General features: G+C 52.1%; 1 protein-coding gene across 1 annotated transcript in view; it reads left to right on the top strand.

Annotated features, from left to right (window-relative positions):
* Nucleotides 1-13,802, top strand: part of LOC132397519 (ephrin-B2-like) — a 226,602-nt gene extending 212,800 nt beyond the window's left edge. The window contains exon 6 of the mRNA XM_059976350.1: nucleotides 10,993-13,802. Coding sequence (XP_059832333.1) covers nucleotides 10,993-11,411 — 419 coding nt within the window. The 3' untranslated portion in view covers nucleotides 11,412-13,802. The remainder of the gene's footprint in view (nucleotides 1-10,992) is intronic.
* Nucleotides 13,803-24,783: the final 10,981 nt, after the last annotated feature.

Raw genomic sequence — 24,783 nt, forward strand, 5'->3', positions numbered from 1 at the left:
TGTGTGTGTGTGTGTGTGTGTGGTCATGTCAGTCTCAATCTCAATAAGTGTTCCTGATTGTTTGTTTGTGTGTGTGTGTTCATGTCAGTCTCAATCTTGATATGTGTTTATGTGTGTGTGTGTGTGTGTTGATGTCAGTCTCAATCACACTATGTGTCCCTGTGTGTGTGTGTGTGTGTGTGTGTTCATGTCAGTCTCATTCTCGATATGTATTCCTCTGTGCGTGTGTGTCTTCATTTCAGACTCAATCTCGATATGTGTTCCTGTGTGTGTGCGTGTGTTCATGTCAGTCTCAATTTTGATGTGTGCTCCTCTGTGCGTGTTCATGTCAGTCTCAGTCTTGATATGTGTTTGTGTGTGTGCGTGTGTGTGTGTGTGTGCGTGTGTTCATGTCAGTCTCAATCTTGATGTGTTTTCCTCTGTATGTGTTCATGTCAGTCGCAATCTCAATATGTATTCCTCTGTGTGTGTGTGTGTGTGTGTGTGTGTGGTCATGTCAGTCTCAATCTCAATAAGTGTTCCTGATTGTTTGTGTGTGTGTGTTCATGTCAGTCTCAATCTTGATATGTGTTTATGTGTGTGTGTGTGTGTGTTGATGTCAGTCTCAATCACACTATGTGTCCCTGTGTGTGTGTGTGTGTGTGTTCATGTCAGTCTCATTCTCGATATGTATTCCTCTGTGCGTGTGTGTCTTCATTTCAGACTCAATCTCGATATGTGTTCCTGTGTGTGTGCGTGTGTTCATGTCAGTCTCAATCTTGATGTGTGTTCCTCTGTGCGTGTTCATGTCAGTCTCAGTCTTGATATGTGTTTATGTGTGTGTGTGTGTTGATGTCAGTCTCAATCACACTATGTGTCCCTGTGTGTGTGTGTGTGTGTGTGTGTTCATGTCAGTCTCATTCTCGATATGTATTCCTCTGTGCGTGTGTGTCTTCATTTCAGACTCAATCTCGATATGTGTTCCTGTGTGTGTGCGTGTGTTCATGTCAGTCTCAATTTTGATGTGTGCTCCTCTGTGCGTGTTCATGTCAGTCTCAGTCTTGATATGTGTTTGTGTGTGTGCGTGTGTGTGTGTGTGTGCGTGTGTTCATGTCAGTCTCAATCTTGATGTGTTTTCCTCTGTATGTGTTCATGTCAGTCTCAATCTCAATATGTATTCCTCTGTGTGTGTGTGTGTGTGTGTGTGTGTGGTCATGTCAGTCTCAATCTTGATATGTGTTCCTGTGTGTGTGTGTCTGTGTTCATGTCAGTCTCAATCTTGATATGTGTTCCTGTGTGTGTGTGTCTGTGTTCATGTCAGTCTCAATCTCGATATGTGTTCCTGTGTGTGTGCGTGTGTTCATGTCAGTCTCAATCTTGATGTGTGCTCCTCTGTGCGTGTTCATGTCAGTCTCAGTCTTGATATGTGTTTGTGTGTGTGTGTGTGTGTGTGTGTCTGCGTTCATGTCAGTTTCAATCTTAATATGTGTTCCTGTGTGTGTGTGTTTGTTCATGTCAGTCTCAATCTTGATATGTGTTCCTGTGTGTGTGTGTCTGTGTTCATGTCAGTCTCAATCTTGATATGTGTTCCTGTGTGTGTGTGTCTGTGTTCATGTCAGTCTCAATCTTGATATGTGTTCCTGTGTGTGTGTGTCTGTGTTCATGTCAGTATCAATCTTGATATGTGTTCCTGTGTGTGTGTTTGTTAATGTCAGTCTGAATCCCGATATGTGTTCCTGTGTGTGTCTGTTCATGTCCGTCTCAATCTTGATATGTGTTCCTGTGTGTGTCTGTTCATGTCAGTCTCAATCTCGATATGTGTTCCTGTGTGTTTGTGTGTGTGTGTCTGTGTTCATGTCAGTCTCAATCTTGATATGTGTTCCTGTGTGTGTGTGTCTGTGTTCATGTCAGTCTCAATCTTGATATGTGTTCCTGTGTGTGTGTGTCTGTGTTCATGTCAGTCTCAATCTTGATATGTGTTCCTGTGTGTGTGTGTCTGTGTTCATGTCAGTCTCAATCTTGATATGTGTTCCTGTGTGTGTGTGTCTGTGTTCATGTCAGTGTCAATCTTGATATGTGTTCCTGTGTGTGTGTTTGTTAATGTCAGTCTGAATCCCGATATGAGTTCCTGTGTGTGTCTGTTCATGTCCGTCTCAATCTTGATATGTGTTCCTGTGTGTGTCTGTTCATGTCAGTCTCAATCTCGATATGTGTTCCTGTGATTGTGCGTGTGTGTGTTCGTTGTCTCAATCTCGATATGTGTTCTTGTGTGTGTGTGTGTGTGTGTGTGTGTGTGTGTGTATGTGTTAATGTCAGTGTCAATCTTGATATGTGTTCCTGTGTGTGTGTTTGTTAATGTCAGTCTGAATCCCGATATGTGTTCCTGTGTGTGTGTGTGTGTGTGTCAGTGTTCATGTCAGTCTCAATCTTGATATGTGTTCCTGTGTGTGTGTATTCATGTCAGTCACAATCGTGATATGTGTTCCTGTGTGTGTGTATTCATGTCAGTCTCAATCTTGATACGTGTTCCTGTGTGTGTGTGTCGTCATGTCAGCCTGAATCTCGATATGTGTTCCTGTGATTGTGCGTGTGTGTTCATTGTCTCAGTCTCGATATGTGTTCTTGTGTGTGTGTGTGTGTGTGTGTGTGTGCTGATGTCAGTCTCATTTTAGTTATGTATTCCTCTGTGTGTGCGTGTGTTCATGTCAGTCTCAATCTTGATGTGTTTTCCTCTGTATGTGTTCATGTCAGTCTCATTCTCGATATGTATTCTTCTGTGCGTGTGTGTGTGTGTGTGTGTGTGTGTGTGTGTGTGGTCATGTCAGTCTCAATCTCAATAAGTGTTCCTGATTGTTTGTTTGTGTGTGTGTGTGTGTTCATGTCAGTCTCATTCTCGATATGTATTCCTCTGTGCGTGTGTCTTCATTTCAGACTCAATCTCGATATGTGTTCCTGTGTGTGTGCGTGTGTTCATGTCACTCTCAATCTTGATGTGTGTTCCTCTGTGTGTGTTCATGTCAGTCTCAATCTTGATATGTGTTTATGTGTGTGTGTGTGTGTTGATGTCAGTCTCAATCACACTATGTGTCCCTGTGTGTGTGTGTGTGTGCGTGTGTTCATGTCAGTCTCATTCTCGATATGTATTCCTCTGTGCGCGTGTGTCTTCATTTCAGACTCAATCTCGATATGTGTTCCTGTGTGTGTGCGTGTGTTCATGTCAGTCTCAATTTTGATGTGTGCTCCTCTGTGCGTGTTCATGTCAGTCTCAGTCTTGATATGTGTTTGTGTGTGTGCGTGTGTGTGTGTGTGCGTGTGTTCATGTCAGTCTCAATCTTGATGTGTTTTCCTCTGTATGTGTTCATGTCAGTCTCAATCTCAATATGTATTCCTCTGTGTGTGTGTGTGTGTGTGTGTGTGTGTGTGTGTGTGTGGTCATGTCAGTCTCATTCTCGATATGTATTCCTCTGTGCGTGTGTCTTCATTTCAGACTCAATCTCGATATGTGTTCCTGTGTGTGTGCGTGTGTTCATGTCAGTCTCAATTTTGATGTGTGTTCCTCTGTGTGTGTTCATGTCAGTCTCAATCTTGATATGTGTTTATGTGTGTGTGTGTGTGTGTTGATGTCAGTCTCAATCACACTATGTGTCCCTGTGTGTGTGTGTGTGTGTGTGTGTTCATGTCAGTCTCATTCTCGATATGTATTCTTCTGTGCGTGTGTGTGTGTGGTCATGTCAGTCTCAATCTCAATAAGTGTTCCTGATTGTTTGTTTGTGTGTGTGTGTTCATGTCAGTCTCATTCTCGATATGTATTCCTCTGTGCGTGTGTCTTCATTTCAGACTCAATCTCGATATGTGTTCCTGTGTGTGTGCGTGTGTTCATGTCAGTCTCAATTTTGATGTGTGTTCCTCTGTGTGTGTTCATGTCAGTCTCAATCTTGATATGTGTTTATGTGTGTGTGTGTGTGTTGATGTCAGTCTCAATCACACTATGTGTCCCTGTGTGTGTGTGTATGTGCGTGTGTTCATGTCAGTCTCAATTTTGATGTGTGCTCCTCTGTGCGTGTTCATGTCAGTCTCAGTCTTGATATGTGTTTGTGTGTGTGCGTGTGTGTGTGAGTGCGTTGATGTCAGTCTCAATCTCACTATGTGTTCCTGTGTGTGTTTGTTAATGTCAGTCTGAATCCCGATATGTGTTCCTGTGTGTGTCTGTTCATGTCAGTGTCAATCTTGATATGTGTTCCTGTGTGTGTGTGTTTGTGTGAATTCACACACCTGCAGGAGTGTGTTCTGCCGACCGGACACACTTACACAGGGTATGCCCGTGTTCCTGGATGTGTGTGTTTGTGTGAATTCACACACCTGCAGGAGTGTGTTCTGCCGACCGGACACACTTACGCAGGGTATGCCTGTGTTCCTGGATGTGTGTGTTTGTGTGTATTCACACACCTGCTGGAGTGTGTTCTGCCGACCGGACACACTTACGCAGGGTATGCCTGTGTTCCTGGATGTGTGTGTTTGTGTGTATTCACACACCTGCAGGAGTGTGTTCTGCCGACCGGACACACTTACGCAGGGTATGCCCGTGTTCCTGGATGTGTGTGTTTGTGTGAATTCACACACCTGCAGGAGTGTGTTCTGCCGACCGGACACACTTACGCAGGGTATGCCTGTGTTCCTGGATGTGTGTGTTTGTGTGTATTCACACACCTGCTGGAGTGTGTTCTGCAGACCGGACACACTTACGCAGGGTATGCCCGTGTCCCTGCTGTCCTCCCATGCCTGGAGTCCGGACCAGCTCAGTGATTCCTGAGGCTGCCACAGTGGTCCGGGGGGAATGCTGAAGACCATCTGTGCTTGGTGCATTCATTCACAGCAACAGTGAGGAGTTGTCTTCTGTCTGAGGAGGCAAAGAGGCTGCTGTGCACTGGAGCAAGATCTCTCTGTGTCTGTCTCGGGTGTGCCGTGTGTGAGGGCCAGGGGCTGCTGTGTGCACTGGAGCAAGATCTCTCTGTGTCTGTCTCGGGTGCGCCGTGTGTGAGGGCCAGGGGCTGCTGTGTGCACTGGAGCAAGATCTCTCTGTGTCTGTCTCGGGTGTGCCGTGTGTGAGGGCCAGGGGCTGCTGTGTGATCTGGAGCAAGATCTCTCTGTGTCTGTCTCGGCTGTGCCGTGTGTGAGGGCCAGAGGCTGCTGTGCACTGGAGCAAGATCTCTCTGTGTCTGTCTCGGGTGTGCCGTGTGTGAGGGCCAGGGGCTGCTGTGTGATCTGGAGCAAGATCTCTCTGTGTCTGTCTCGGGTGTGCCGTGTGTGAGGGCCAGAGGCTGCTGTGTGATCTGGAGCAAGATCTCTCTGTGTCTGTCTCGGGTGTGCCGTGTGTGAGGGCCAGGGGCTGCTGTGTGATCTGGAGCAAGATCTCTCTGTGTCTGTCTCGGGTGTGCCGTGTGTGAGGGCCAGGGGCTGCTGTGTGATCTGGAGCAAGATCTCTCTGTGTCTGTCTCGGGTGTGCCGTGTGTGAGGGCCAGAGGCTGCTGTGCCTGGAGCAAGATCTCTCTGTGTCTGTCTCGGGTGTGCCGTGTGTGAGGGCCAGGGGCTGCTGTGTGATCTAGAGCAAGATCTCTCTGTGTCTGTCTCGGGTGTGCCGTGTGTGAGGGCCAGAGGCTGCTGTGTGCACTGGAGCAAGATCTCTCTGTGTCTGTCTCGGGTGTGCCATGTGTGAGGGCCAGGGGCTGCTGTGTGCACTGGAGCAAGATCTCTCTGTGTCTGTCTCGGGTGTGCCGTGTGTGAGGGCCAGGGGCTGCTGTGTGCACTGGAGCAAGATCTCTCTGTGTCTGTCTCGGGTGTGCCGTGTGTGAGGGCCAGAGGCTGCTGTGTGATCTGGAGCAAGATCTCTCTGTGTCTGTCTCGGGTGTGCCGTGTGTGAGGGCCAGGGGCTGCTGTGTGATCTGGAGCAAGATCTCTCTGTGTCTGTCTCGGGTGTGCCGTGTGTGAGGGCCAGGGGCTGCTGTGTGCACTGGAGCAAGATCTCTCTGTGTCTGTCTCGGGTGTGCCGTGTGTGAGGGCCAGGGGCTGCTGTGCACTGGAGCAAGATCTCTCTGTGTCTGTCTCGGGTGTGCCGTGTGTGAGGCCCAGGGGCTGCTGTGTGCCTGGAGCAAGATCTCTCTGTGTCTGTCTCGGCTGTGCCGTGTGTGAGGACCAGGGGCTGCTGTGTGCACTGGAGCAAGATCTCTCTGTGTCTGTCTCGGGTGTTCCGTGTGTGAGGGCCAGGGGCTGCTGTGTGCACTGGAGCAAGATCTCTCTGTGTCTGTCTCGGGTGTGCCGTGTGTGAGGGCCAGGGGCTGCTGTGTGATCTGGAGCAAGATCTCTCTGTGTCTGTCTCGGGTGTGCCGTGTGTGAGGCCCAGGGGCTGCTGTGTGCCTGGAGCAAGATCTCTCTGTGTCTGTCTCGGCTGTGCCGTGTGTGAGGGCCAGGGGCTGCTGTGTGCACTGGAGCAAGATCTCTCTGTGTCTGTCTCGGGTGTTCCGTGTGTGAGGGCCAGGGGCTGCTGTGTGATCTGGAGCAAGATCTCTCTGTGTCTGTCTCGGGTGTTCCGTGTGTGAGGGCCAGGGGCTGCTGTGTGATCTGGAGCAAGATCTCTCTGTGTCTGTCTCGGGTGTGCCGTGTGTGAGGGCCAGGGGCTGCTGTGTGCACTGGAGCAAGATCTCTCTGTGTCTGTCTCGGGTGTGCCGTGTGTGAGGGCCAGAGACTGCTGTGTGATCTGGAGCAAGATCTCTCTGTGTCTGTCTCGGGTGTGCCGTGTGTGAGGGCCAGGGGCTGCTGTGTGATCTGGAGCAAGATCTCTCTGTGTCTGTCTCGGGTGTTCCGTGTGTGAGGGCCAGGGGCTGCTGTGTGATCTGGAGCAAGATCTCTCTGTGTCTGTCTCGGGTGTGCCGTGTGTGAGGGCCAGGGGCTGCTGTGTGCACTGGAGCAAGATCTCTCTGTGTCTGTCTCGGGTGTGCCGTGTGTGAGGGCCAGGGGCTGCTGTGTGCACTGGAGCAAGATCTCTCTGTGTCTGTCTCGGGTGTGCCGTGTGTGAGGGCCAGGGGCTGCTGTGTGCACTGGAGCAAGATCTCTCTGTGTCTGTCTCGGCTGTGCCGTGTGTGAGGGCCAGGGGCTGCTGTGTGCACTGGAGCAAGATCTCTCTGTGTCTGTCTCGGGTGTTCCGTGTGTGAGGGCCAGGGGCTGCTGTGTGATCTGGAGCAAGATCTCTCTGTGTCTGTCTCGGGTGTTCCGTGTGTGAGGGCCAGGGGCTGCTGTGTGATCTGGAGCAAGATCTCTCTGTGTCTGTCTCGGGTGTGCCGTGTGTGAGGGCCAGGGGCTGCTGTGTGCACTGGAGCAAGATCTCTCTGTGTCTGTCTCGGGTGTGCCGTGTGTGAGGGCCAGAGGCTGCTGTGTGATCTGGAGCAAGATCTCTCTGTGTCTGTCTCGGGTGTGCCGTGTGTGAGGGCCAGGGGCTGCTGTGTGATCTGGAGCAAGATCTCTCTGTGTCTGTCTCGGGTGTGCCGTGTGTGAGGGCCAGGGGCTGCTGTGTGATCTGGAGCAAGATCTCTCTGTGTCTGTCTCGGGTGTGCCGTGTGTGAGGGCCAGGGGCTGCTGTGTGATCTGGAGCAAGATCTCTCTGTGTCTGTCTCGGGTGTGCCGTGTGTGAGGGCCAGGGGCTGCTGCGTGATCTGGAGCAAGATCTCTCTGTGTCTGTCTCGGGTGTGCCGTGTGTGAGGGCCAGGGGCTGCTGTGTGCACTGGAGCAAGATCTCTCTGTGTCTGTCTCGGGTGTGCCGTGTGTGAGGGCCAGAGGCTGCTGTGTGATCTGGAGCAAGATCTCTCTGTGTCTGTCTCGGGTGTGCCGTGTGTGAGGGCCAGGGGCTGCTGTGTGATCTGGAGCAAGATCTCTCTGTGTCTGTCTCGGGTGTGCCGTGTGTGAGGCCCAGGGGCTGCTGTGTGCCTGGAGCAAGATCTCTCTGTGTCTGTCTCGGCTGTGCCGTGTGTGAGGGCCAGGGGCTGCTGTGTGCACTGGAGCAAGATCTCTCTGTGTCTGTCTCGGGTGTTCCGTGTGTGAGGGCCAGGGGCTGCTGTGTGATCTGGAGCAAGATCTCTCTGTGTCTGTCTCGGGTGTTCCGTGTGTGAGGGCCAGGGGCTGCTGTGTGATCTGGAGCAAGATCTCTCTGTGTCTGTCTCGGGTGTGCCGTGTGTGAGGGCCAGGGGCTGCTGTGTGCACTGGAGCAAGATCTCTCTGTGTCTGTCTCGGGTGTGCCGTGTGTGAGGGCCAGAGGCTGCTGTGTGATCTGGAGCAAGATCTCTCTGTGTCTGTCTCGGGTGTGCCGTGTGTGAGGGCCAGGGGCTGCTGTGCACTGGAGCAAGATCTCTCTGTGTCTGTCTCGGGTGTGCCGTGTGTGAGGGCCAGGGGCTGCTGTGTGCACTGGAGCAAGATCTCTCTGTGTCTGTCTCGGGTGTTCCGTGTGTGAGGGCCAGGGGCTGCTGTGTGCACTGGAGCAAGATCTCTCTGTGTCTGTCTCGGGTGTGCCGTGTGTGAGGGCCAGGGGCTGCTGTGCACTGGAGCAAGATCTCTCTGTGTCTGTCTCGGGTGTGCCGTGTGTGAGGGCCAGGGGCTGCTGTGTGATCTGGAGCAAGATCTCTCTGTGTCTGTCTCGGGTGTGCCGTGTGTGAGGGCCAGGGGCTGCTGTGTGATCTGGAGCAAGATCTCTCTGTGTCTGTCTCGGGTGTGCCGTGTGTGAGGGCCAGGGGCTGCTGTGTGATCTGGAGCAAGATCTCTCTGTGTCTGTCTCGGGTGTGCCGTGTGTGAGGGCCAGGGGCTGCTGTGTGATCTGGAGCAAGATCTCTCTGTGTCTGTCTCGGGTGTGCCGTGTGTGAGGGCCAGGGGCTGCTGTGTGATCTGGAGCAAGATCTCTCTGTGTCTGTCTCGGGTGTGCCGTGTGTGAGGGCCAGGGGCTGCTGTGTGATCTGGAGCAAGATCTCTCTGTGTCTGTCTCGGGTGTGCCGTGTGTGAGGGCCAGGGGCTGCTGTGTGATCTGGAGCAAGATCTCTCTGTGTCTGTCTCGGGTGTGCCGTGTGTGAGGGCCAGGGGCTGCTGTGTGATCTGGAGCCTGTGGGTGTGGCCTGACAAACTGTTCTGCCCTTGGGAGGTGTTGCTGTTAAATCTGACGGCATGTTGAATCTGTCCCATTCCGATGCAGTCACATGTCCACTCCCAGGGACTGGGTTGATTTAAAGCAGAGGCTGATAGGTTCTTGATTAGCCAGGGTGTGAAATGTGAGAGGGAGAAGGCAGGAGAATTGGGTGGAGAGGGATAATAAATCAGTCATGATGGGATGGTGGAGCAGACTCAATGGGCTGAATGGCCTAATTCTGTTCCTATGTCATGGGAGAGTCTGGAATGACCTGAGGGGGTTCTTGCGGACTGAGGGGATGGACAGTGAGGATAGTTCCCCATGATGGGTCATACGTCCTGCTGTGTGGAAACGAGTTGGGAGGCTCTCGCTCCCAAAGGGTGTTTGTTGTGGGGTGGTCCTGGACCGTGGCTACGGCAGGGGCTGGGGTGTCTGCACTGATCCATGTTCTCAGTGTTGAGGGGGAAGGGGTGGGGTTAAGAGGGAGAGGGATGGGGATAGAGAGGGAATGAGGGAAGCAAACAGAAGGCAGGGAGGGGGTGTCAGACAGACAGAGTGAGGTGAGGTGGGGACTCAGGGTTCTTGGCTGCTCTACCACTCTGCCCTCAGCTTCTAAGAGCCTGGCTGTCTGAGGGACCATCGCTGTTCCTGCCCAGTTACATACACTGCCAGCTTCCTCACCAATCTCTGCACACATTGGAAAACGAGGATATGTTCTCCCCTGGTGCAGGACCACTCCTCTCTCCCTCCTGCCCTCCCTCCCTCCCCTTCCTCTCCCACCCATCTTTCACCATCATCATTTTCCCATTCCTCAGTGACACTCCCCACCTCCCGTGCATTCGTGCCCTCCTGCTACCCTCACCCCTCCTTCCTCCTGCTTCTCCCCATCCTTCCTCCTGCCCACCTCTCCTCCCTCAGCCCTCCATTTGGAATGGGCCGGTTTCCTCATGGTGCCACCCAAGGGTGTCAGAGTTCAGACTGATCCCACTGGGAGGGTGGTAAACATGACTGGTGGCTTTATCGCCAGGTGCTGGGCAAAGGGAGGGGGTGGTTTGAGTTTGGGGTGATGAGGCGAGGGTTGAATTACAGGTTTCTGAGAGGGCTTGTTCTGTCCTGTATCCCACAATCAGAATCTCTGGGTCTCTAATAACTTTTTTAAAATAGTGTGTGCACACAGGGAGTGGTGGGTGCCTGGACCACACTACTAGGGGTAGTGATGGAGGCTGATAAATTAGCTTGGACGGGGCATTTGGGCAGACACATAAACACGCAGAGAGTGGGGGTGGGCCGTACGTGGGCAGTTGGGTTTAGTTTAATTTGCATTGTGGTCAGCACTGATATGATGGGCCAAAGGGCCAGTTCCATGTTCTATGAGGGAGTGATAGGTCAGAGATCTCTCAGGGTGGGGTGTGGACTCTGAGACCTCTACGGGGATGGGGAGGCATCTTTTGGGAGAGGGGCCTACAGTGAGGGAGACGAACCTCAGGGGAAATAAAGGGGATCCTTCAGGAGGAAGGGGAATCCTGCAGTGTGGGGGGGTGGTGAGCGGTTCTGCTGGGTGGAAGAACCGGGGGGGGGGGCATCTACGGGGAAAGGGCCTTTGAGGGGTGAGGACTGTCACATGTTTGGAGGACCTTTAAGGAGGATGATCTTTGGAAAGGGGTCCTTAGGGGAGTGGACGTGGGTATTTGGAGCAAAGGGGCCTTTGAGACAGGACATTTGGGGGAAAGGAACCTACTGGGGAGGGAGTTCTTTTGGGGGGCCATGAAGGGGACCTTAGGTGAGGGATCCTTTGGGAATTGGTGGTTGTTGGTGCAGCTTTGCCCTCTCTGCCTCACCTCCCTCTCTCCCACCAGCCTCCCTGGGAAACAGCAGCAGGAACATGGACCTTGGACCTGGCTCGGCCGCCCCCTCCCACACAGCGCTGATCGCGGGCTCCTGCGGGGCGTCGGCCTTCCTGCTGCTCCTGGCAGCCGGCGGCCTGGCGCTAGTGTGTCACCGACGGAGGAGGAGGCTCCGCCGGGGTCAGCAGCCAGACAGCCTGAGGTCAGGCCTCCACCTCGGCACCCTGGGCACGCCCAAGCGGGGCGGTGGGGTCGGGGGCAGCGGCAACAACAACGGCTCGGAGCCCAGCGACATCATCATCCCCCTCCGCAGCTCGGACAGTGCCTACTGTCCTCACTACGAGAAGGTCAGCGGAGACTACGGCCACCCGGTCTACATCGTGCAGGAGATGCCGCCCCAGAGCCCCGCCAACATCTACTACAAGGTGTGAGGCTCCCTTGTCAGGGGACGCGAGGTGAAGGGGAGGGTGCAGGAATCACACAGGAGGACTGCAGTGAGAGAGGGCCTGCAGGACTTGGAGAAGTTCCCTTTGATTTGCTCCATCCCCGAAAACCACAAGACTGCAAATCCAGAGGGCCCCGCACCAGCTGACGCCATTTCACCAACGTTTTGCTCACTGGGGAGAAGTGTCACCCCTCACTCACCTGTACTGTACTGGTCCCTTGCCAAATTTTCAGACACAGAGTGAATCTCCCTCCACACTGTCCCATCACACACTCCCGGGGTCAGACACAGAGTGAATCTCCCTCCACACCGTCCCATCACACACTCCCGGGGTCAGACACAGAGTGAAGCTCCCTCCACACCGTCCCATCACACACTCCCGGGGTCAGACACAGAGTGAATCTCCCTCCACACTGTCCCATCACACACTCCCGGGGTCAGACAGAGAGTGAATCTCCCTCCACACCGTCCCATCACACACTCCCGGGGTCAGACACAGAGTGAATCTCCCTCCACACCATCCCATCACACACTCCCGGGGTCAGACACAGAGAGAATCTCCCTCCACACCGTCCCATCACACACTCCCGGGGTCAGACACAGAGTGAATCTCCCTCCACACCGTCCCATCACACACTCCCAGGGTCAGACACAGAGTGAATCTCCCTCTACACTGTCCCATCACACACTACAAGGATCAGACACAGAGTGAAACTCCCTCCACACTGTCCCATCACACACTCCCGGGGTCAGACACAGAGTGAATCTCCCTCCACACTGTCCCATCACACACTCCCGGGGTCAGACACGGAGTGAATCTCCCTCCACACCGTCTCATCACACACTCCCGGGGTCAGACACAGAGTGAATCTCCCTGCACACCGTCCCATCACACACTCCCGGGGTCAGACACAGAGTGAAGCTCCCTCCACACCAGCCCATCACACACTCCCGGGGTCAGACACAGAGTGACCCTCCCTCCACACCGTCCCATCACACACTCCCGGGGTCAGACACAGAGTGAATCTCCCTCCACACTGTCCCATCACACACTCCCAGAGTCAGACACAGAGTGACCCTCCCTCCACACCGTCCCATCACACACTCCCGGGGTCAGACACAGAGTGAATCTCCCTCCACACCGTCTCATCACACACTCCCGGGGTCTGACACAGAGTGAATCTCCCTCCACACTGTCCAATCACACACTCCTGGGGTCAGACACAGAATGAAGTTCTGTCCTATCCTGGGATTCCATTCCCTTCCTCAATAATGAGCTCGGAGTTATTATTTGCATCATTGCAGACAAGTGTTCGGCCTGTCGTCTGGCCGAGTGTGGCTGACTCCTGACCTATGTTGATGGTTGGGTTCTTGCTGGCTGCTGGCTGAGAGGGAGGGGCTGGTGACAACTGCACCAACTCTGCTCAAATTTGCTCGGGCTCAGTGTGTAGAACAAGGTGTCCCACACCCTTGGACTCCTCCTCCCAGGAGCAGGGGAGGGACTGGGAGTTGTGTCTGTTTTGCCCAGACTGTGCATGGAGTGAGGCATCCCCCACCCTTCAGAACTCCCTGAACTGTGAACACTGCCCTCCACACAAGGGTGGAGATTCACTCTTCTCCCCTCCCCCCTTACCACCACCTACATCTCGTTGTCACTTCACTACCTCCCTTCCTCAGACAGCTTTCTGCGCTATCCTCTCTTCATTTCTCTCCTTCCCACTTCCCTGCTTCTCTTTCCCCCTCTGCCCACTCTCTCCTCACCTTCTGCCTCTCGCCTCTTGCTCCCCCCCACCTTAACCCAATATCCATCTCTATCTATCACACTCTCCCTCGAAACTTCTCTCTCACTCTCTACTCCACCTCCTGCTCCATCTCTTCTTTCCCGTCTGTCTCTGCACGCTCATCCCATCCTCGTCTCTCCTTCCACAAAGGTTCGTTGTGTGGATGTAAGGATCCGTGTGTGGCAGCCAAACCTCCCCAACTCTTTTATAAACTCCGTGTATTTTTGAGAAAAGAGATGACTTGGCTGAGCCCTCGACTCGTTTTACACACTGTTTGTAAGTGATGTACATAATTACATTTTGTACCCTTTTTTAATTCTTGTAAAAAAAAACCCGTTTCCCTTGACTGAAAAATGCGCGTAGATTTTAAATTATGCAAAAAATACTTAAAAAAACAAATTAGCACTGGATTCAACAAAAAAGGAGGTTGTGTTTGGTGTAAAATTAATTTTCAGAATTGCAAATGTGTCTGCTTTTTGAGTGACCAGGAATCTGTTTCATTGTTAATTTCGGTTCTGTTCGCGAATGGATTACTGATGTTTTTTTTTGTAATTGATAAACTCACTGGACTTACTGTCAATAAATGAGTTTTTTTTAACAAACTGTCTCCATCAATTCATTCTTTCTTTCTTCAGCACTGGAGATCAGTCGGCCTGTTGAACCCGAACAGGCCCTGTGATCAAACTCTTCAGTATTTCCCATGCATTCCCTCGTTGTTGAACCTTCCCAACCACAACACTTCACTGAGGAGAAAAGTCCTCCCCTCTGCTTCTGTTGACCCCCCCCCCCTTCTGGGCACCCACCCTCCTGCCTCGGGAGCAATTCCCCCTCATTCACTCCATCCTACCACTCTCCGACACCCCAATGCTTCTATTCGCTTACCACCCAAACACGCTCTGAGGGAGCAGCTCCAGATTCTCTCCCAGAACTGAACCCCTCCTCCCACCCCTCTCTCTCACAACGCCTCTCCCACAGTGTGAATCCCTCTCCTATCCAGCTGCCATCCCAGCCCTCCCCTCTGTTTCTTCACCCAGCCTGCCGCCTCCATCTCCCCCTCCCCACCCAGCACACACACATGCACATGGTCACTCATGCACAGGCACACATACACACACAGTCACACACTCATATACACACACACTCACACACAGTCACACACTCATATACACACACACTCACACACAGTCACACGCACACACACAGTCTCACACGCACACACACAGTCTCACACACACACACACACTCTCACACAGTCACGCGCGCGCACACACACGCACACACACACACAGTCTCACACGCACACACACACACACAGTCTCACACACACACACACAGAGTCACACATGCTGACACACACAGTCTCACACACACACACACACACTCACACGCACACACACAGTCTCACACACACACACACACACACACACACACACAGAGTCACACATGCTGACACACACAAACACATACACACACACCCACAGATGTAGGCACACACTTGCTCACACAGCCACACACTCAGGCAGAAGCACGCACACGTGTACGAAGATGCACGTATGCACATGTACAGACAGACACAGGGTCACCGGCTCTGTTTGACCCCCATCTGTTCTCAGTTGCACCTTGCCTGCATGCTTGGAGCACCGTGGAGTCTCATGGAAAGATTTCTGCTCATGTCAGTAGTGAGATAAACACGGATTATTTTAGTCTTTGTGCCACCAACGCACATGAGAGTCATTAGGCTGGGCTGTGATTTATGTCACAACGTTTTACTTTTCACACGGACCGAGGAACTCAAATATTAATAGCAGACTGAAACCATCAGCAGAGTCAACCAGGACAGAGGGAGGGGAGAGGCAGAATGCATCAGAAAGGGAATGAATAAAGGCAGGATGTGAGGGAGGGAAACATCGCACCAATAAAGGAATAGAGAAGACAGAGGGGGAGAGAGATTGTGAATGGACAGGTTAATGCTGTCAGTCTGGGAGGGGGGGGGATGTGGAGGAAGGTCCCTGATGCTTAGAAAAATGTTACCCCTCCCTGGCGGGCTGTCTGTATCCCTCTAAGCCCTTCCTATCCACGTACCTGTTCAACTCGTTGAATCATTGTAATTCTATGTCTCCACCACTTCGTCTGGCAGCTCGTTCCACACACCCTCCATCATCTGTGAGAAGCTGTTGCCCCAAAGGTCATCCCTCCCATCTTAAACCTGGGCTCTCTAGCTTTAAACTTCCCCACCATGGGGGAAAGACTGACTATCTACAACCCTATGATTTTATAAACCCCTCAGGCTGCTTTGCTGTGGGGAAACCAGTCCCAGCCAGTTCAGCCTCTCTTCACAACTCACACCCCCCCAGTTCAGCTTCTCCCAGCAGGGGCCAGGACTTGGAGTGAGAGGTGGGAGGTTTGAAAAGCGGTGAGTCAGGTTCGTATTCAGATGTGTTTAACACACACACGGAATCTCACAGTGAAGGGGGTCACACAGGTTATTTCTGGTTTGAAAGGCTTATCATTTGATGGCTCTGGGTCTGTACTTTGTGGTGGCTGGGATTCTCACTGAAACCTATCAAAATTTGTAAAGCCTCGATAGAGTGGATGTGGAGAGGATGTTTCCTCTGGTGGGGGAGTCTACGACCAGAGGGCACAGCCTCGGAATAGAGAGACGTCCACATGGAATGGAAATGAGGAGGAATTTGTTTAGCCAGAGAGTGGTGAATCTGTCCAATTTGTTGCCACAGGCAGTAGTGGAGGGGAAGTCATTGGGTGTAATAAAGGCAGAGGTTGAGAGATTCTTGATTAGTCAGGGCATGAAGGGATATGGGGAGAAGGCAGGAAACTGGGTCTCAGAGGGAAACTTTCTGCTTTACATGATGTAGTGGTGGAGCAGACCCGATGGGCCAACTGGCCTAATTCTGCTCTGATATCATGGTTTTTTTCTGGGGGCAGCCTGCAAGTGTTGCCGGCATAGCATGCACACCATGTTGAGCCTTGCTGCTCTCTGCTCAGGGTCAGCTAACATGCACGTTCACAAGTTTTTAGTTGAAAATTGATCAGTCAGTTAGTTAACTGGCAGCAATCAATGAAAAGAAGCTGATTAACAGAGCAGCCAATGAAAAGAAGCCGGATTTACAGTGCAGCCAATGAAAAGAAGCCAGATTTACAGAGCAGCCAATGAAAAGAAGCCGGATTAAGAGAGCAGCCATTATGTGAGTGGACTGTGTTGGAGTGGGGAGCTGGGGCTTTGCACGAAGAGGTGGAGGGAGTGAGAGGAGGCTATGGGAAGGGTCTGCTAAGTTCTTTTTCTTTTTTTTGTTGTTGCACAGGTAGAGCAGTGGGGACACCAGTTGGATGGTGGAAAGCTTCTTGCAGGATGTAGGAAGGCAGGGAGATCTCCAGTGTCCCGGACGACTACACCAACAAGCTTCTTACAGACCGTGTTAGGGAACTGGAACTGGAACCACAGTTGGATCATTCAGGAGACGGGTTGATTGGCAAGTTAAGGATGCAATTACTCCTAATATGCAGGAAGGGTGACTGTCATGGGGGGACTGGTATGCCCGTGGCCAGTCCCCTCAATGGGTACTGACCTAGCAGAGGAAAGCCACAGTGGTTGTCTCTCTGGCACTGAGTCTGCCTGTGACTCAGTAGGGAAGGGGGAGAGGAGGCAAGCTGTAGTGAAAGGGGATTCACTGGTTAGTGGAACAGCCAGGAGATACTTGGGCATGAAAGAGACACCCGGTGTGTTGCCTCCTGGGTGCTCGGGTAAGGGACATCTCAGCCACAGCATTTCAAAAGGGGAGGGTGAGCAGTCAGAGGTTGTAGTTCACCTCTGTACCAATGACAAGAGTGACGAGGTCATGCAAAGTGAGTTCCAGAAGTTAGATACTAAGTAAAAGAACAGGATGTCCAGGGTTCTGACCTCAGAACTGCTGCTATGCCATGAGCTAGTGAGGCTTGAAGTAGGAAGATTATACAGTTTAACTTGTGGTTAGGGATGTGGTTTAGGATGGCAGACTTCAGATTTTTGGATCGTTGGTCTCTCTTCCAGGGAAAGTGGGACCTATACAGAGGGGATGGTTTGTGGCTGAACTGGAGGGGGCCAATGTCCCAGCAGCACTATGCTGGTGCTACATAGAGGGTTTGGAGGGTTGCAGGGCAATGGGACCCAAGTGCCAGAACAAACATAGTGGAATGGTTCTGAGGAAGGATGTTGTTAAGTTTACTTACAATACTTTACTGTACAAAGGTTCTATTTGAATGCAAGGAGCTTGGATGAGCTTTGGGCAAGGATCAACACTTGGAGTTATGACTTTGTAGCCATTAGTGAGATGTGGTGACGGGAGGGACAAGACTGCTAGCTCAGTGCTCCCATAGTTTCAGACATGATGGAGTGGGAGGGGCGGCGTTGCTCGTCAGGGAAAATGTCCTGGCAGTGCTCAGTCAAGGCAGACTGGGGAGCTCGTCACCTGAGGTTGCACGGATGGAACTGAGGAACAGCAAAGGGATGACTATGTTAATGGGATTATATTATAGACCACCCAATAGTCAGCAGGATTTAGTGCAGAAAATTTATAGAGAGTTAGCAGACCCTTGCAAGAGACATAAGTTTATGATAGTAGGTGATTTTAACTTTCCACACTCATACTGCAAAAGGGCTGGATGGTATAGAGTTTGTCAAATGTTTTTATGAAAGCTTCCTTAATCAATATACATAGGTCCTAACAAGAGAGAGTGTGATGCTGGATCTCCTATTAGGGAACTAGACAGAGCAGGTGACAGGAGTGTGTGTAAAGGAACACTTTGCATCCAGCTATCATAATTTCAAGTCAAGTCAAGTCACTTTTTATTGTCATTTCAGCCATAACTGCTGGTACAGTGCACAGTAAAAACGAGAGAATGTTTTTCAGGACCATGGTGTTACATGAAACAATACAAAACTACACTGAACTACGTAAAAACAACACAGAAAAAAAACTACTCTAGACTACAGACCTACCCAGGACTGCATAAAGTGCACAAAACAGTGCAGGCATTACAATAAATAATAAACAAGACAATAGGCACAGTGGAGGGCAGTAAGTTGGTGTCAGTCTAGGCTCTGGGTATTGAGGAGTCTGATGGCTGGGGGCAAAAAATTGTTACATATTCTAGTAGTGAGAGCCCGAATGCTTCAGTGCCTTTTCCCAGACGGCAGGAGGGAGAAGAGTTTGTATGAGGGGTGCGTGGGGTCCTTCATAATGCTGTTTGCTTTGTGGATGTAATGTGTAGTGTAAATGTCCGTGATGGCAGGAAGAGAGACCTCGATGATTTTGTCAGCTGACCTCACTATCCACTGCAGGGTCTTGCAATCCGAATTGGTGCAATTTCTGAACCAGCCAGTGATGCAGCTGCTCAGGATGCTCTCAATACAACCCCTGAAGAATGTGATGAGGATGGGGGGTGGGAGATGGACTTTCCTCAGCCTTCGCAAAAAGTAGACGCTGCTGGGCTTTCTTTGCTATGGGGCTGGTGTTGAGGGACCAGGTGAGATTCTCTGCCAGGTGAACACCAAGAAATTTGGTGCTCTTAATGATTTCTATTGAGGAGCCATCGATGTTCAGCGGGGAGTGGTCGCTCTGTGCCCTCCTGAAGTCAACAACCATCTGTTTTGCCTTGTTCACATTAAGAGACAGGTTGTTGGCTCTGCACCAGTCCGTTAGCTGCTGCACCTCCTCTCTGTAAGCTGACTTGTCGTTCTTGCTGATGAGTCCCACCACGGTTGTGTCATTGGTGAACTTAATTTTGTAGTTCGAGCTGTGTGTTGCTGCACAGTCGTGGGTCTGCAGAGTGAACAGCAGTGGACTGAACACACAGCCCTGGGGGGCTCCTGTGCTCAGTGTGATGGTGTTGGAGATGCTGTTCCCGATCCGGACTGACTGAGGTCTCCCAGTCAGGATGTCTAGCAGTTTCATTAGTTTCATGAGAATTACGAAGAAGGATAGGTTTGGTCCTTGACCTGAGATCCTAAATTGGAGAGCGGCCAAGATGGATTCAGAAAAGATCTGGCAGGTGTGGATTTGGACAGGTTGTTTTCTGGCTAAAGGATGTTTGGTATCCCTTTGGTAGGTGGGAGGCTTTCAAAAGTGAAATACAGTATTGAGAGCACAGAATCTGTTCGTGTCAGAACAAAAGGCAAACCTAACAGTTCAGGGAGCTGTGGTTTTCAAGAGATATCAAGACCCTGCTTAAGAAGAAGAAGAAGGAGGTGCCTTGCAGGTATAGGCAAGTAGGAACAAGAGAGACAGCGAGGAGTACAAGAAACACAGGAGGGGACTTATGAGGGAAATCAGGAGGGTGAAAACAGATTGTTCTGGCAGACAACGTGAAGGTGAATCCCAGGAGCAAAAGAACAGCAAGGACTGCAAAACTACACCACTTGAAGATTACCAAGGACATCCATTTTGGAGCCAAAAAAAGTTGCGGGAGATCTCAACTGAATATTTTTAGATCTGTGTTTACTTGGGAGACAGACAGAAGTGAGGCAGTGAGGTCATGGAGTTATGTGTTATGGAGGCGGAGGGGTTTGCTGCGTTGAGGCAAGGCAGGGTGGATAACTCCCCACAACCTGACAAGGTGTTCCCTCAGACCTTGTGGGAGGCTAGTGTAAATGGCAGGATATTTAAACATCCTTAGCCATGGGTGAGATGCTGGAGGATTGGAGCACAGCTGATGTTGTTCTGCTGTTTAAGAAAGACGTTAAGAATAAGCCGGTAAATGTGCCTGACATATGCCAAGGATAAATTTTTAGAAAGGATTATAAGGGTTAGGGTATAAAACTATAAACGGTATGTCCAATATAAGAAGGGCCTTTTTCACTGCTGCAGGATGCTATAATTTTATAACATACTTAAGAAGTAGATCTTCACCCACTCCAACTTAATCACATCCATGGGAGGAGAGTTGCGAGACAAAATTACTGGCCACAGAACACAGGGTCCTGAAGGAACTGGAGTATGGTACGGTCTGTGTCAACAGCATGGCATGGTGAAAGGGCACAGGGAGTCACGTCAGCAAGTGGTTAGCTCAGGACAGTGTGGGTACCCGGTGTAGGACAGGGTGGGTGCTCAGTATAGGACAGGGTGGGTGCTCAGTATAGGACGGTGTGGATGCTCAGTATAGGACAGGGTGGGTGTTCAGTATAGGACAGGGTGGGTGCTCAGTATAGGACAGGGTGGGGGCTCAGTATAGGACAGGGTTGGTGCTCAGTATAGGACGGTGTGGGTGCTCAGTATAGGACAGGGTGGGTGCTCAGTATAGGACAGGGTTGGTGCTCAGTATAGGACAGGGTTGGTGCTCAGTATAGGACGGTGTGGGTGCTCAGTATAGGACAGGGTGGGTGCTCAGTATAGGACAGGGTGGGTGCTCAGTATAGGACAGGGTGGGTGCTCAGAATAGGACAGGGTGGGTGCTCAGTATAGGACAGGGTTGGTGCTCAGTATAGGACAGGATGGGTGCTCAGTATAGGACAGGGTTGGTGCTCAGTATAGGACGGTGTGGGTGCTCAGTATAGGACAGGGTGGGTGCTCAGTATAGGACAGGGTTGGTGCTCAGTATAGGACAGGGTGGGTGCTCAGAATAGGACGGTGTGGGTGTTCAGTATAGGACAGGGTGGGTGCTCAGTATAGGACAGGATGGGTGCTCAGTATAGGACAGGGTTGGTGCTCAGTATAGGACAGGGTGGGGGCTCAGTATAGGACAGGGTGGGTGCTCAGTATAGGATGGTGTGGGTGCTCAGTATAGGACAGGGTGGGGGCTCAGGATAGGACAGGGTGGGGGCTCAGTATAGGACAGGGTTGGTGCTCAGTATAGGACAGGGTGGGTGCTCAGTATAGGACAGGGTGGGTGCTCAGTATAGGTCAGGGTGGGTGTTCAGTATAGGACAGGGTGGGGGCTCAGTATAGGACAGGGTTGGTGCTCAGTATAGGACAGGGTGGGTGCTCAGTATAGGACAGGGTTGGTGCTCAGTATATGACAGGGTGGGTGCTCAGTATAGGACAGGGTGGGGGCTCAGTATAGGACAGGGTGGGTGCTCAGTATAGGACAGGGTTGGTGCTCAGTATAGGACAGGGTGGGGGCTCAGTATAGGACAGGGTTGGTGCTCAGTATAGGACAGGGTGGGTGCTCAGTATAGGACAGGGTGGGGGCTCAGTATAGGACAGGGTGGGTGCTCAGTATAGGACAGGGTGGGTGCTCAGTATAGGACAGGGTTGGTGCTCAGTATAGGACAGGGTTGGTGCTCAGTATAGGACAGGGTGGGGGCTCAGTATAGGACAGGGTTGGTGCTCAGTATAGGATAGGGTGGGTGCTCAGTATAGGACAGGGTGGGGGCTCAGTATAGGACAGGGTGGGGGCTCAGTATAGGTCAGGGTGGGTGCTCAGTATAGGATGGTGTGGGTGCTCAGTATAGGACGGTGTGGGTGTTCAGTATAGGACAGGGTGGGTGCTCAGTATAGGACGGTGTGGGGGCTCAGTATAGGACAGGGTGGGGGCTCAGTATAGGACAGGGTGGGGGCTCAGTATAGGTCAGGGTGGGTGCTCAGTATAGGATGGTGTGGGTGCTCAGTATAGGACGGTGTGGGTGTTCAGTATAGGACAGGGTGGGTGCTCAGTATAGGTCAGGGTTGGTGCTCAGTATAGGACAGGGTGGGTGCTCAGTATAGGACAGGGTGGGTGCTCAGTATAGGACAGGGTTGGTGCTCAGTATAGGATGGTGTGGGTGCTCAGTATAGGACGGTGTGGGGGCTCAGTATAGGACAGGGTGGGGGCTCAGTATAGGACGGTGTGGGGGCTCAGTATAGGACAGGGTGGGGGCTCAGGATAGGACAGGGTGGGGGCTCAGTATAGGACAGGGTGGGTGCTCAGTATAGGACAGGGTTGGTACTCAGTATAGGACAGGGTTGGTGCTCAGTATAGGACGGTGTGGGTGCTCAGTATAGGACAGGGTGGGTGCTCAGTATAGGACAGGGTGGGTGATCAGTATAGGACAGGGTGGGTGCTCAGTATAGGACAGGGTGGGTGCTCAGAATAGGACAGGGTGGGTGCTCAGTATAGGACAGGGTTGGTGCTCAGTATAGGATGGTGTGGATGCTCAGTATAGGACAGGGTGGGGGCTCAGTATAGGACAGGGTTGGTGCTCAGTATAGGACAGGGTTGGTGCTCAGTATAGAACAGAGTGGGGGCTCAGTATAGGACAGGGTGGGTGCTCAGTATAGGACAGGGTGGGTGCTCAGTATAGGACAGGGTTGGTGCTCAGTATAGGACAGGATGGGTGCTCAGTATAGGACAGGGTGGGTGCTCAGTATAGGACAGGGTTGGTGCTCAGTATAGGACGGTGTGGGTGCTCACTATAGGACAGGGTTGGTGCTCAGTATAGGACGGTGTGGGTGCTCAGTATAGGTCAGGGTTGGTGCTCAGTATAGGACAGGGTGGGTGCTCAGTATAGGACAGGGTGGGTGCTCAGTATAGGACAGGGTGGGTGCTCAGTATAGGACAGGGTTGGTGCTCAGTATAGGACAGGATGGGTGCTCAGTATAGGACGGTGTGGGGGCTCAGTATAGGACAGGGTGGGTGCTCAGTATAGGACGGTGTGGGGGCTCAGTATAGGACAGGGTGGGTGCTCACTATAGGACAGGGTTGGTGCTCAGTATAGGACAGGGTTGGTGCTCAGTATAGGACGGTGTGGGTGCTCAGTATAGGTCAGGGTTGGTGCTCAGTATAGGACAGGGTGGGTGTTCAGTATAGGACAGGATGGGTGCTCAGTATAGGACAGGGTGGGGGCTCAGTATAGGACAGGGTTGGTGCTCAGTATAGGACAGGGTGGGGGCTCAGTATAGGACAGGGTGGGTGCTCAGTATAGGACAGGATGGGTGCTCAGTATAGGACAGGATGGGTGCTCAGTATAGGACAGGGTGGGGGCTCAGTATAGGACAGGGTTGGTGCTCAGTATAGGACAGGGTGGGGGCTCAGTATAGGACAGGGTGGGTGCTCAGTATAGGACAGGGTTGGTGCTCAGTATAGGACAGGGTGGGTACTCAGTATAGGACAGGGTGGGTGCTCAGTATAGGACAGGATGGGTGCTCAGTATAGGACAGGATGGGTGCTCAGTATAGGACAGGGTGGGGGCTCAGTATAGGACAGGGTTGGTGCTCAGTATAGGACAGGGTGGGGGCTCAGTATAGGACAGGGTGGGTGCTCAGTATAGGACAGGGTTGGTGCTCAGTATAGGACAGGGTGGGTGCTCAGTATAGGATGGTGTGGATGCTCAGTATAGGACAGGGTTAATGCTCAGTATAGGACGGTGTGGGTGCTCAGTATAGGAGAGGGTGGGTGCTCAGTATAGGACAGGATGGGTGCTCAGTATAGGATGGTGTGGGTACTCAGTATAGGACAGGGTGGGTGCATAGTATAGGACAGGGTGGGTGCTCAGTATAGGACAGGGTGGGTGCTCAGTATAGGACAGGGTTGGTGCTCAGTATAGGACGGTGTGGGTGCATAGTATAGGACAGGGTGGGTGCTCAGTATAGGACAGGGTGGGTGCTCAGTATAGGACAGGGTGGGTGCTCAGTATAGGACAGGGTTGGTGCTCAGTATACGACAGGGTGGGTGCTCAGTATAGGACAGGGTGGGTGCTCAGTATAGGACAGGGTGGGTGCTCAGTATAGGACAGGGTTGGTGCTCAGTATAGGACAGGGTGGGGGCTCAGTATAGGACGGTGTGGGTGCTCAGTATAGGACAGGGTTGAATGTTCAGTATAGGACAGGGTGGGTGCTCAGTATAGGACAGGGTGGGTGCTCAGTATACGATGGTGTGGGTGCTCAGTATAGGTCAGGGTTGGAGCTCAGTATAGGACAGGGTGGGTGCTCAGTATAGGTCAGGGTTGGTGCTCAGTATAGGATGGTGTGGGTGCTCAGTATAGGACAGGGTTGGTGCTCAGTATAGGACAGGGTGGGTGCTCAGTATAGGACAGGGTGGGTGCTCAGTATAGGACGGTGTGGGGGCTCAGTATAGGACAGGGTGGGTGCTCAGTATAGGACTGTGTGGGTGCTCAGTATAGGACAGGGTGGGTGCTCAGTATAGGACAGGGAGGGTGCTCAGTATAGGACAGGGTTGGTGCTCAGTATAGGACAGGGTTGGTGCTCAGCATAGGACAGGATGGGTGCTCAGTATAGGACAGGGTTAATGCTCAGTATAGGACGGTGTGGGTGCTCAGTATAGGACAGGGTGGGTGCTCAGTATAGGACAGGGTTGGTGCTCAGTATAGGATGGTGTGGGTGCTCAGTATAGGACAGGGTTGGTGCTCAGTATAGGACAGGGTGGGTGCTCAGTATAGGACAGGGTGGGTGCTCAGTATAGGACGGTGTGGGGGCTCAGTATAGGACAGGGTGGGTGCTCAGTATAGGACTGTGTGGGTGCTCAGTATAGGACAGGGTGGGTGCTCAGTATAGGACAGGGTGGGTGCTCAGTATAGGACAGGGTTGGTGCTCAGTATAGGACAGGGTTGGTGCTCAGTATAGGACAGGATGGGTGCTCAGTATAGGACAG

Source organism: Hypanus sabinus, chromosome 7 (genome assembly GCF_030144855.1).
Source record: "Hypanus sabinus isolate sHypSab1 chromosome 7, sHypSab1.hap1, whole genome shotgun sequence".
Lineage (NCBI taxonomy): Eukaryota > Metazoa > Chordata > Chondrichthyes > Myliobatiformes > Dasyatidae > Hypanus > Hypanus sabinus.